Genomic DNA, 13,530 nt, shown 5'->3' with positions numbered 1-13,530 from the left:
CAAAACTGAGGGCAAAACACCCAAAACACAAGCAGGAAGTACAGACGGCTGCAGTAAAGGGCTGGCAGAGCATCACCAGGGAAGAAACCCAGCATCTGATGATGCCTATGTGTCCAACACTTGAGGCAGTCATTGACTGTAAAGTATTTGCAACCAAGTATTAAAACTGACTGTTTAATTGATGATTATGTTAGTTTGTCCAAATACTTATGAGCCCTTAAAGTCGGGGGACTGTGTGAAGAAATGGTTGTAATTCCTACACGGTTCATACTACATTTTTGAAAAAAGCCTTAAATGAAAGCTGAGAGTCTGCACTTTAAGCAGGCATTCATTGTTTCATTTAAAACCCATTGTGGTGGTGTACAGAGCCAAAATGATGACAACTGTATCATTGTCCAAATAATTATGGACCTGACTATATCTACTTAGAAGTCACAGAAAAGGCTTGACAATCATTATGTTTTTAATTTTTCAAAGTAATCCAGTGACAGCGGTCTGTCTGTACATCCATGAGGTATTGCAAACAGGAACCGCTGGTACCAAATTCGACATACTTTTAATGTGAAAAAAATTGCCAGTCTGAACAAATATGGGCTATAGAAATGGGGCTCAGGTTGTAGCCTACAGCACTATTCACTAAATCCATGGCAACATTATTGGGGGGTGCATTTGTCTCTATCTTATCTGGGACCCTCAGTGTCAGACTATGAAAACCCCTGATATGCAGTCACAAAAGACATTCAAATAGCATCTAATTAGAAAACGCGCGACTTGTTGCTATGTGTGTACAATGCATTGCTGAAGACTTGATGAACGGATGCCCCTAATTCATAATTATCCAAATGAGAACACACAAATTCCCAAAGAATTTCTATGAGGCTCACTTACAGACTTTCACAAAACACACACATTATGTCATTGTTTCCGAAGATGCACTTCTGTCTAATGATGCTGCATGCCACTCCAGAGCTAGAAAGCCTTCACATCTGTCTAGCTCTCACCTCCTTATCACCATAATGACTTCCTAATGGAGTTGTGTTTGATTTATGCTCAGATATTACACGCTGACATTTGCAAATATGGACAAAGCAGCTGTACTATGCTTTAGCCTTTTAGCTGTCAACGAAAAGCCTTCCCATCTGTCCGCTGTAGATAAATAAAAAAAGGTATGATGGGGAGAAAATCTGCATCTAATTAGGTTCCCTCGTAAATTGAACCTGAGTACATTATGAGCAGAGTGGGGAATTCTGAATTAGAAAACTAAAAGCACATTTCTTTGTGTGTCCTTGCTGTTCAAATACACAAGTGGTAAAAGCAGAAACACTCACATCTCAGCCAGGCCTGGAGCTGAAGATAAAGTCTTATATACGCTATATACTCCACAATCACGGAGCCTTCAAAATACTGCGTTTCATTTTTCTGTAAAAATTCTGACGTCTGATGAAGACTGTTGGACTCAGCAGGAAATATGCTGGAGTTGTAGGCTACATTATAAACTCATGATTTTCTTTGCTAGCTAATTTAATTACATAATGAAAAGAAAGCAACCTTACGTGTGCTTACTGCTGATTTGATGTGTTGTCATTACTTGGTTAGTAATTGCAGTCAAATGTCAATGAAAATGTGGTGACAATAACTCTTATGTATAAATGAAAATACACATGCTTTTATCTTAACTACTGTAAGCTTCAGCATGTTTGAGACATAAATAAGTAAATGTATAGAAAACAAATTATGTGAGTTTAATCTAAACTAACTCTGAAATGCATTAAATCTAATGCAGGCAGAGGAAGGCGGTGCTGAAAGGCAGGGTGATGCTGTGAATTGTTTTTGTTTGTGTTCTCACCAGTTGTTGGCCTTGCACTCCCCAGGCAGCGTACTGCAGGACTGAGTTCACCACCTCAGGGGGGTCCAGCTCCCAAACCTCCCTGAAAAACAGACAACAACCAATGTCATCACAAACATCTAGTGGTGCTCTTGAATGCAGGTAGGTGTGTTGTATCTTTATTTCACTGATACAGTAATGCATGTGATATTTATAGTTCATTAATGCAGTAATTCATATAGTTAAAAACGTACAGTTAAAAAAGGGGTTAAAATATTACAAAGAAGTCATTAATTTAATTTGGTGTTTTGAGTTAAAGATTATGAACAGTGACTCATACAGACCACAAGGTGGCAGTAGTGTTCTACACTAGAGTTACAAGTAGGAAAAAAGGGAAGTAAACAGAAGAGAAGAAGTTGTTAGCAGACACATCAGACATGTTATAGGAAACAATGAATGTTGAGCATGTTTCCCTGTTATGCTGCAGTTTGTTCAGTAAAATGTAAATATATATGTATATATATTATATATGTATATATGTAAAATGTAAGTAAAACGAAGAACATGGGCGTCCGGTCATCTTTTTGTAGAAGTTACAGCTAAGTCTCCACAAGGTGCTGATGGTGTATCTAACGTTGATCATATATTGCATTCAAACGGATAGCGCACTCTAGCACTTCACTGTTTCAAATGCGTATTGCAACAAGGGTAGCTGCTGTGTACCAAAAAGCTATGATAACACTGATGAAACCATGTCATCCGATACTTCATGGAGTATTCATTCAGGCTCCTACACAGACACACCTGACGCGAGATGACAAACCCCCTCCTCACCAAGCTGGCTGTGTGTACAACGTGGGACTGTTTAGGACGGGTGTAAATCGAAACAAACCAATCAGGTATTGTCTTTTGACAACTGACAAGCGGCTCAACCTCACACACCTCATCCCTCTCCTCGCATCACTGTGATTGCATTACCTTTCTCCTTCAGCAGCTCTCTCCACCTGGGAAAGGCTACTCCGATGTTGACCCTCGTTTTTTGAATTTGCTGGTCACGTTGCCTTTTTGATTCCCTTTTGCGCTTTCTTGGCGACGAGGATTCCGTCTCCCGTGATGCTGCATATGCATGATCCTGCGTTATGCTCAAAGAGTGGGACTTTGTTATGCTGCAGTAGTGCCAGGGTAGTAGCAAAGTGCCTCTTGCTCCTCTCCTTCGGCTTCTCAGTCATGCAGCGCTGGCCTGGCTCTCAACGAAAACGCCAAAGGCAGGGCTATTCCCTGGTAGTGTGCTGTATGTCCCTTGCTGGGGGATGTATTTTCAAGATGGTGAAACGTTATGGAACCCCCCAAATGACTTACCCGCCCAATGTACAAACAAATCTGAAATTCTCCTTTTATGAGAATAAGTCAGATTATTGGTGGAGGTAATAATACACCAATGGTGACATATTTATGAATGCAGACATCAATTTTTGCCAATAAACAACTGAAAATGCTACACACTGTCCCTTTAAGAAGTCAGCTATTTTTTTAACTAATGGGCTATCCGAACATTTGTTTTACATTTTAATAGCAAGTGATAAGCTGTCAGAAAATACATAAAAAAAGACAATTAAAATGTGTAAATTTAAGTAATTCCACCAATCTGATCTAACAACATCATCATGTTAGGTCAAAGTGCAAAGGTTGGCACAAAAAAAAACTGGTTTTGGTTAGGAACATATCATTTTTTGGCTTAAAACACTCAGTTTTGGTGGCACAATCCCCGCTGGAACTGCCACCAATGTCTCACTAAAAAACAACCAGTTTTGTTGTTTGTTGGTCGCAAACAGTGGTCTGAGGCTGTCAGCCATTTTGACTAAGCACATGCACATACATAGTCGTTTATACTGCACAGCACTCCTCAGTAAAAGTAAAAGAGTCATGGGCTGCTACCCTGAAAGGCAACAAAATAATTTTGACAATGTCATTATAACTCTTTTTTAAGCTGAAATGGAAGAATGGTCCCAGGTTCTAAAATGAAATAATTCCTTGGTCTTATATTATAGTAAATTGAATGGACTGTCACACACATTTAATTGGGCTCTGGGATATTGTGATGGGCTTTTAAAAAAAAAAAATCAGTTTTATCAGAATTTCTATAAAACAGTATATAGTAATAATTAGTTGCAGTAGTTACGTGACAATTTTTCTTGGTGCAACAAGACAGTGAGGTGCAAATTGAAATGAGCACTAGTGGGCAACCGAGCCTCAGTCTAAAATCAGCACAGAGTTGATCAAGACAAAAAGAAAAGTGTGTGAGTGGTGCCTCAAAATGGCACAATATCTGAAAAATGTATCACAAAGCTTCCTAAAATAACACTCATTTTTAAAAAGGCAAATCCCATCAGCCATATAAAGTGTTAATTCTCTCTGACTGCCACTTGGGTTGGACCCACAGTGACTGACTTTAAAAAACCCTGCACTATGGGACATTACCATTCTGCGCAAATTCATCCACTGAATGTGCACTTTAAAAAACTACCCAATGCACAGCCCTTATACCTGTGGCTGCAGTCTGCTGGAGCAAGGAGACAAACTGAGAAACACCCATCTTTTCTTCATGCATATCGCATCATGTTTACAGGTGATCACAACACTTTCATGGCACTAAGCTTTTATTGATATCTGTGTTGTTTATTTTTGCAAAACAACGTGGCCCACAGCTACGTTTTCTCCCTGGTGACATGTGTTTTTTACCACACACGTTGCCTCACAGCAACAGCTGAAGACAAAAACACTTACCGCGTGTGAATATTGTAGATACTGTAGGAGGCCATGTAGGAGTGGCGGTAAACCTGCAGTAAAATAGAGAAAGAGAGAGAGAGAGAGAGAGAGAGAGAGATTAAAAACAGTCTTCTGAAACATTAACGAGAGAAGCAGCAGCGCCACAGATAATGACATCATGACAAAAAATGAAAAGGAAGAAGGCATCAAACAAAAAAGACTGCTGGCTGTTTTCAGTGATAGAATCTGTAGACAATGCAATTTGCATGGGTGACAGCTGTGGGACGAGACATTTTAATTCCATCTGAGAAACCCATCATCACCGAGTGCCTCTGTGCTGAAAGCCCGGGAGAGACAGACAGGGAGAGGGAGAGAGAGAGAGGCATTCAAAGTGACAGAGGGGTGCATGTAAAGCTGTCTGAAACCCCCACTGGAGAAGCTGCGGCTGACATGATAATAGACCTCTGACCGTGGCTAGTGATCGGGCACAGAAACAGGCCATATTTTTGCCTTTTCATCATGAAGATGACACTCATGTATTCAGTTGTAATGCAAAGCAGGGGTATTTTATTACAAGAGAAGATTCTGTACTGCTAATGTAAAAACTCTGAGATACACTTGACTAACAATGGGGTGTAAGCTGGTGCATAATGATATTTCTATCATCCGAAATTGAATTGTATCATGAAGGGCAATTTTCTATTTATATCTGCCTTAAATCAAGGTTAAATGAATCCACTATCATTATTCTGTATGTGCAGAGATAAAGACAAGATAGATAAATAGATAGATAGATAGATAGATAGGTAGATAGATAGATAGATAGATAGTACTCATGGACAGTACCGAATAGGGCCCATTTTTCAACTAATTTACAAAGCACATGGGGCCCAAATACAAATGTTGACTGGGTCATCACTTCATTATTGTAACTTATTAAACATCTGTGTGAAAATAATTAGCATACAAATTCTTGAGTTACTTCCAAACCAAACTTAGGAAACCTTTTCCTTTTGTACAGGTGCCTGAAGTGCTTCAAATCTGGAAACACAATAGTAACATTGTATGCTTTTGCACCAAGGCGCCTTGTCCATGAAAAAAGGCTCGTTTCAATCAGGTAGGGCACACTTAATTGCTGTGAAATATGCATGAAGATTATGGATTGCACAGGAGTTGAAAGGGGTTGTAGACATAAACAGTGACAGGGGCACAGATTGATGAATGTCTGGCACTCTAAAATAAAATAAAATAGCAATGACAAGCCAACATGAGTGATCTCCCAAGCTGAGACAGATCTCTGATTACTTTGGCAGTTACTTGTTCTCCCTACAACAACTATACCAACAGGGTATCAGTAAAGTGGGCACAGGCAAAATGATTCCAAAGCAAAACATTTGCAGGGGGTAAAATGGAGATTACCACAGGTGGAAGAAACATTATTGTCTACTAGTTTTGTTGAAATCGTATCCATGCCAGAGAACAAGTGTTGATAGCTGACAACTTTGGAGCCATTTAACAAGAAAGGTCATACAGCAAGGAAGAAAAGAGTTCAACTCTTAATATCAATAATGCAGATATATAAGGATCTCAGAGATGAAAATGCAAGCGGTCAAAGCAAAAGTGTGAGCTACATACTAATGAATTATGGACCTGTGCATTCACAGAGATATAAAACCTCTAAGCAGGCTGTCAGATACAAACGACCCTGGTGAGGCAGGAGTAGTTTACCAAACAGGGACAGAGAGCAGCCCAGAGAAAGCTTTATCAGCACCTTTTCATTTTACTGAGGCTGTTACGGCAAGAAGTATTGCACACCCCCATGGCACAAATGAGAGCTTTAAGTGCTCCCTGGTACACCTCAAGGGGTCAGCCAGAGGCTACAAATGCTCTGCATCATCTTGGCAAGTGTTGTCCAAGACTTCATTTTGGACATTCCTCCAGGCTGTCCAGCCCAATAGAAGCTATGCCTTTTTTGGTATTTTTTTCCCTTTTCTTTTTTACAGGTGGGTAAGCAGAGGCTGTAGAGGCAGCATGATGCTGCCTCTACAGCCAGCAAGAACATGACTTGACTTCCTCAATAACTTGTAGGACTTGCTCACTGCACTCCATTTTACAGACAGAGCTTATCTTTATCAAACTTGTTTTCCACTTTCCCCAACATGTTGTGTGAGTAAAAAGCTCAAACCCAGGGACATTTCAGCATATCCTTTTGATATACATCAGTGAGATTTATGGATACCTGCAAGTAAGAGCATCATGGTAGAGATTAAAACTGCAAGGAACGGGCCATTGTCGTGGTTAAACTTGGAGTTGCCAGCTCACAAGGCTTTGTATTAACCATGTTATTAATAACCATTTCCATATTCTAGCTGTAAACGCTGTTTGAGAAACTGCATTTACATTTGTTAAAGCAGGCTACTCCTGAAGTTACTATCATAACTTTAGTTTATATATGAGCACCTTTGACCACTGTCTTTAAGCCATTTTATTTTCATATAAACCAAGCAGCATTTGTCCCATTAGCTTATAAAGACACAGACAGCCCTCACTGTGTGGGACAAACCTTAACCCCGATGCATATGAGAAAATGAAAAACATTTTTTTATATTCAGGTATCATCAGATAGCTATATCCAGTTGTTCAGCTGCAAAAGTGCTGCATGTCGATGCACTATATTATTTTTAGGCATGTAAACAACTCGGCAGGGATAGTAAAGGTGCCTTATACCTGTATTGGCCTCACTGCACCACTGTTTGTGGGACAAGTGGTCAGATGATGGAAATGAGCCCAATTTACTATTACTACTATTGCTAGGAAGCCAAGGCTACATTATTTATTTAAAACTAGAAAGCAAATAGCAAATAGTATTGTTGGCTATGGACACCTGGATGTTTGCCTTTGCCATGATGCTTAATACACCTGGGAGTAAACAGCCACATGGGCTATTCCATCCCCGGTGCAAATAGCATTGTTCACTATGGACACCTGAGTGCAAATAGCATCTACTGAGATTTTTAGCATCTTTCAGCTCAGTGTTTTGGTTTTCTGGCCTGACACTTTACTGTGTTGGTTGACTCTCAATAACAGGCAACTGTTTTCAAGAAAAAAGCTCTAAAAACCCACTGTACACTACCAGCTCAGCACCAAACAGCAAGCAAATGTAGCAACTAGCTGATGAACACAGTGGAGCATTTAGAAGCTAAAGAAGTAGATATTTCTGTGAGGAGCTGGTAACACAGAAGTAACCACAGTATGCTGCACCTCCCTTAAAAGTGAAATATTACGTACAACACTTAGTTTATGTTCCAGTGTAAATGGTATCTAACCCCTATAGAGAGCGAAGTATATTATTATCTTTTTCTCCGAAGTACTAGTCTGGGAAACTAAACAGATGTTAATGAGGCTTATGGCAGTTATAAAGACATTATACAAAGACTACAATAAGGCTTTGGATTCCAGCCTAAGCACCCATGAACGGCCCATAACAATAAGCTGGAACATCAATAATACAGACTCTTGTTCATAGTGAAAGTAAATTACTGTTTAGAGAGAAGAGGATTCACCGAGCTCCTAGTGACTCATATCGACTTTATGCAGAGTGTAACTTCTCAGTGCATACTGAATGTACTGCGGTTGACACAGGGGTTGAGTGTGTTCAATATAAATTTGCAGGCATTATTACAAATATCTCTCTGTGTTGCAGAGAACTGTGCCTGAGAGTAAAAAGTGATTCTGCAATGTGCTCAGACTCATTTCTCAAACCCTGACATGCTGAAACTTCCTAATTTTCTGTCATGAGATTGAAACACCCTCAACAGGCCCCAAAAGGAGCCCTCAAATGAACTTTTCAGCAAAACTCCATTAAATGAGGTGTAGGGCTCACATGGTGACTGTGACCTTTGTTGCCGGCTCGATGATATAACAAAAAAGGTTGTGACATTTTCAACACTCAAATACAACGGTGGCCATGAAGATGAATATAACGTCCAAAACCAAAAGCATTGGCACCAATAAACAAAATGTTATTAATATGACGAATTGATATTTGAAAGAACATATTGACCACCTCTGACAATATGACAACCAGGCTTGGAGTTTGATAGCATTTCATCAAATCTGAATCCTTTAAATCCCTGGTAGGATTTTATTATGTATATTTTATATTATAGTCAGCCTGTTCTCATCCCTAGGGTATAAAATACAGCAGCACTGTCAGTGACCATTGGCAACAGATCTAATGTACAAGGCACCCTTTTAGCGTCTGTATGAGACGTACTGGGCTTTAAACTAACTCACATGTAAACCCATCTGTGGGCCGTGGCAATGACGTAGTATGACGTTACCTTACAAACCTACTTATTTTAACCCAAACCTAGTTATGGTGACAAAACCTATGTTTCCTGTTTGTCCAAGTTTATCTTGAAAGACACTACTTATGTAATTAGCAAAAGTTGACATGCCTTTCCTGAGCATTCAAAACTGACTCAAGGGGTTCCTAGAGCATCAAGGTTTGAAGCGAAGGGACACTGACCAAGCTGCTGTATTTGACATGCTGGGAGTGATAATGTGTTGGAAATAGTATGGATTGTTGATTTTAAATTTAATGTAGTATTTGTTTTTATAGCTCTGCGTGGATCTGCACCAGCATACATCAGTCCATACTCTCCATCAAGACCCCTCAGATCCTCTGATCAGTTACTCTTCATCATTCATGTTCCTAGTCAAAATCCAAAGGTGATAGAGCTTTCTTCATAGAGCTCCCAGACTGTGGGACAATTTTGCCCATTGCCGCCAGATTGTCCCATGTACGGCTACTTTAAAATCCCAGCTTAAGACTGACCTTTTATGCAATTACGTCTGAATCCCCTTACACCTTTATGGTTGTAGTAAGTAAATCATAGTCACAAGTCCAGTCTCTCAGTTTTGTAGAATTTTGACACGTACTTGCTATCTGAGGTCTTTGGTTCAAAGTTGTCTAGCTACAGAGCTAGCTTGCCAGCTAGTGTATTTATAATGTTCTACACTGGCTGGATAATTGACCCTTCACTAGGCCCCACCCCTTTGTGATGGTCCATCGAGCTGTTGGAAACTAGGGTGGAGCCCTCACCATGACTAACTGCACTCCCTAAAGAAATAATATCAAATTTTTGGAAAAATGAAAAAATATTTCAAAGAGAAACAGCAGAAGGGTCTGCAATATGCATTTAAAGGATATATCCAGGATGTCAGACTCACTCAGCAGCAAAAACAGGTTGAAAAGATAAAGACAATCAGAGGCTAATGCCTAACTAGCCTATAAGTTACAGATGACAGTGTAAAAGTGACAATAGAGACAATAGACAATAAATATAAATGAATACCTTGCTGATTTTCATCCGGCTGTGTGTCACCACAGTGTGTGCAGATCAATGTGTCAGGTTTCCCCCATGACGCCAGCAAAGGGACCGCCACTGGTGGATGGGGGAAGCTAAACACCATTCATCTGCACACACTGCAATGACACAAAGCTGGTTGAATATTGGCAAAGTTTCTCTGCTTCACTTCACTGGTTCCTGTTAAGTGCAATGTGTCAGCAATCAAAAAACTATTGCTAATTTTCAGTTAATGATGAATTTTGGGCTCTCGAATGTGATATGAAATGTCAGCCCTCTTGAGTTAGCCAAAACTTCCATTTCTTATGTCTCACTCTTTCAACATAATACAAACATAGCATATGCATATTGACTTTGAAGCCAAAAATGAAGTAAAGAACAATAAGACATCATTTTGAAATAAATAAATAAATAGCTCTATGTTAGAAAAGTGTCAGAACCCAAAGCTCTAGATTCACTTCAGCTCACTATAGTGTAGAGGAACAACCTTTCTGGACTTCCTTTGAACCAGTATTATCAATGAACAAGACCCATTGGGGACTTGTTCATTGGACAAGGGTTCAGGACTCAACCCCTGTATTACCCCAGACTGGACAAACGCTTCTTTCAGCCATCTTTAGGCCAAAAGGAGGTAAAAAGTCACTTGGGATTGGGGCAAAACGTGGTGATGAACGACCCACTAGGTGTCGTGAGACAATGCTTCTTTTCTCAACCACATCCTGTCCATTCGCATTGCTCAGGGGAAATCATACCCTCCTATCCCTTACCAAATGTTTCTGTGTGACAAAAAATAAGAAAATAAGATTTTAATTCCTCATTTAACATGAAACCATACTGCCACCTGTGACGGTAGTTAAAGTGGGTTCCCATAAGGAGCCCCATATTATATTTAGAGTTATCATATAGCTGGGTTTATTAATCAACTTGTTTTCATGAATATGTGCTTCCTCATTTTGTTTTTATTATTTTCATTATATGTTGCAACTATAGGTTTGTCTAGAGTGTATATATTTGAAGCAGTTTAGGCTATACATGTACTTTGCTGATACACGTGGTATAATAATTGTATTCATTTTAATTGAATGTTAAGAACCGATTGTGACCATAATGGGAAGAGAATGTGTCTATGGCGCGTAACATGTTAAAGTATATGTTCTCATATAATAGGAGCATGAAGTTTCCTTTAAAATAAAGTAATAAGTCTATTTTACAACTAAGAAGGCCGCCTTAGCAAACCCACCCCCCTTTGGCCGGATAAAAACAAGTTGGCTCGGCGCATCTCTCTCTTTTCTTTTTTTGACTCTTCTTGTTTTGTTCTCTTCCGTGTGTCTCTCTTGTTTTTTTTATTCTCTTCCTTTTTTGTTTCTTCTATTTCGTATCTTAGCCTCTCTTGTATTTACTTTTTAGTTACGCTTTTATACTGTCACGATCAAAGTTATTTTAAACTTTTAAGATTTGCTTATCCCGTTTTCTTTTATCTCCAGGAGATTTAATTATCTTAATCTTAAAGGCGAATGTGGCCAAAACGGTTACTGCACTCAAATTCAAATTACTGCCGTGAGTCGTGTCCGCCCCCCCTCCCCTACATATTCGAGATTGCTGGACAGCAGCACGCTGGAGACTGATTTGTTTGCCCATGGGCGGCTGCCGCGTCCTTGATCCGGTTTTCCAGCAGACCGTTCGAGCAAGTCCGGCTTCTCTGCTGCTAACGCTGCTGCCGGGATACAGCTGAGGAGGAACCAGCTGCTAATGCTATGTACCGGGACACTGCTAACGCTGCTGCCGGGATACAGCTGAGGAGGTGCCGGCTGCTAATGCTATGTACTGGGACACTGCTAATGCTGCTTTCTGTGTTGCTGTAGCTCAGTCGTAACTGTAACTGATGCTGAGACTCTACTGACTGCGTGACTGGTAGACGGCAGTGGGTGGCCCAACAGGCCAAAACACAAATTCAAAACATAAACATGATTTGCGGACTGTAAAAAAATATTTTAAATGCGAATATTCTGGCTGTACTATTGTTGTCGGTGAGATCAGTATGTTATATGAACATTATTCCTTAGTCTCTGTGACATATTAGGAGGATTTTATGACTATTTGCTTTAGATTTCTTACATATAGCTCCTTTAATTTAGGATTCCTTAGATAAATATTTTGTGCATCCCTGCATTCTCAATTTATCTTCACATACTCTCTCACTATTGCCAAATTAAATAATTCACATGAGTGTTACTTCTTGTTTAATCTGTTTATACATACTGTTGATTTTGTGTTGTTTCATACTATCCTCATTCATTTATTCAGTTGTTACCCATTTAGCTTAAATGAAATTTAATTTATTGCCAAGTCGTTGTCTGTGGATATTTCTTTTGAGCAGGAATTAAGATCACTGTATGGAGAATTCATAACCCAGATATTGAGACTGATTCATTATTGATAAGCCTGCTGAAGAATTAATAATTGGTTTACAGAGTTATTAATTTGATTAGTCACTTCCCTCATTAGGAGGGTGGGGCCCCAAACTTTATTATGAGTGCAAACATTATCAAAAAGGTATTTCCCCTATAATAGACAAGGCTTTACAGTTTGCCCATTCCCAAGGGATATTATTGTATGACATGAAACTGCAACATCTGAGTAACACATGGAGAAAAAAACAGCACAGACACTTAAAGAGTATCTTGGGAGTGTCACCACAGAGGAAGTGTAACTGAGTCTCCCCCTCCTCTGCTTGGTATCAGCCCACTTACTATAAGCAAAGAGAAAATCAATAGCGTAGTGGGAGTAGCTCCCTGGATAGACAGTGGAAAACATGTCAGGCCAAATGACTAACAAAGAATAACAACACTTTGGACCAAGGATATGTGCAGCTGACACTGTATAGCACACTGAAATTGACTGGTTGCCATGGCAACATCACCTCTGGGTACATTTACAGCAAAGAAGCTCTGGGCTTTGAACTTTTGCACCTTCGTGTTTGTGACACTGCACTTGCGTCCCATTATATCAGGCCCATTTAGAGACTTTGCACAAAAAGATACCATTAGTCTTGTTCTAAGATAACTTGAAGAACTATTTCATCTTCACATCATGGTCCTGGCTTGCACTCAAAGATCAAAATTTCCAACTTCAAAAGACTGAAACTGCTTCACCCTCAGCTTTTATTTGGTCAAAACTTGAACAAAGGAGAAAAATACAAACAAAAAAATCTCCAAAGATTGCTCTCTAAGTGTAATTAAATAGAAGATCTCAGACACTTTTTGTCTAGCTTTGACAAGACTTGCATTTTGACATGGAAAAATCTCACACTAATTGGCTATAGCAATCTTAAAGGAAAACTACTACTATTACAACTGGGTTTTATTTGTGAAACTCTGGCCAGTGTATTTAGATCAACAGATACTGTGGAAACAAACCCGGTTCGCCCATAAAATTATTACTCAAACTTTCTGTTTATTTATTTATTTTAGTGATTAATGTAATTGATTTTTTTAAAGACCTAGGAATAGAAACAAGTACATAATATGGAGTAAAGGACAATGTATGCATACCTTAAAGCAGAGGAAT

General features: G+C 39.4%; 1 protein-coding gene across 2 annotated transcripts in view; it reads right to left on the bottom strand.

Moving 5' to 3' along the window:
- The window catches only part of dpp10 (dipeptidyl peptidase like 10), a 336,082-nt gene that overhangs the window by 54,550 nt on the left and 268,002 nt on the right, over window positions 1–13,530 (bottom strand). For both annotated transcript variants that reach the window (XM_033617236.2, XM_033617237.2), the window contains exons 6-7: window positions 4,610–4,662; window positions 1,847–1,928 (exon numbers count right to left, since the gene is read on the bottom strand). In XM_033617236.2, coding sequence (XP_033473127.2) covers window positions 1,847–1,928; window positions 4,610–4,662 — 135 coding nt within the window. The remainder of the gene's footprint in view (window positions 1–1,846; window positions 1,929–4,609; window positions 4,663–13,530) is intronic.

Source organism: Epinephelus lanceolatus, chromosome 14 (genome assembly GCF_041903045.1).
Source record: "Epinephelus lanceolatus isolate andai-2023 chromosome 14, ASM4190304v1, whole genome shotgun sequence".
Classification (NCBI taxonomy): Eukaryota; Metazoa; Chordata; class Actinopteri; order Perciformes; family Serranidae; genus Epinephelus; species Epinephelus lanceolatus.
This window is presented reverse-complemented; position numbering and strand designations above follow the sequence as displayed.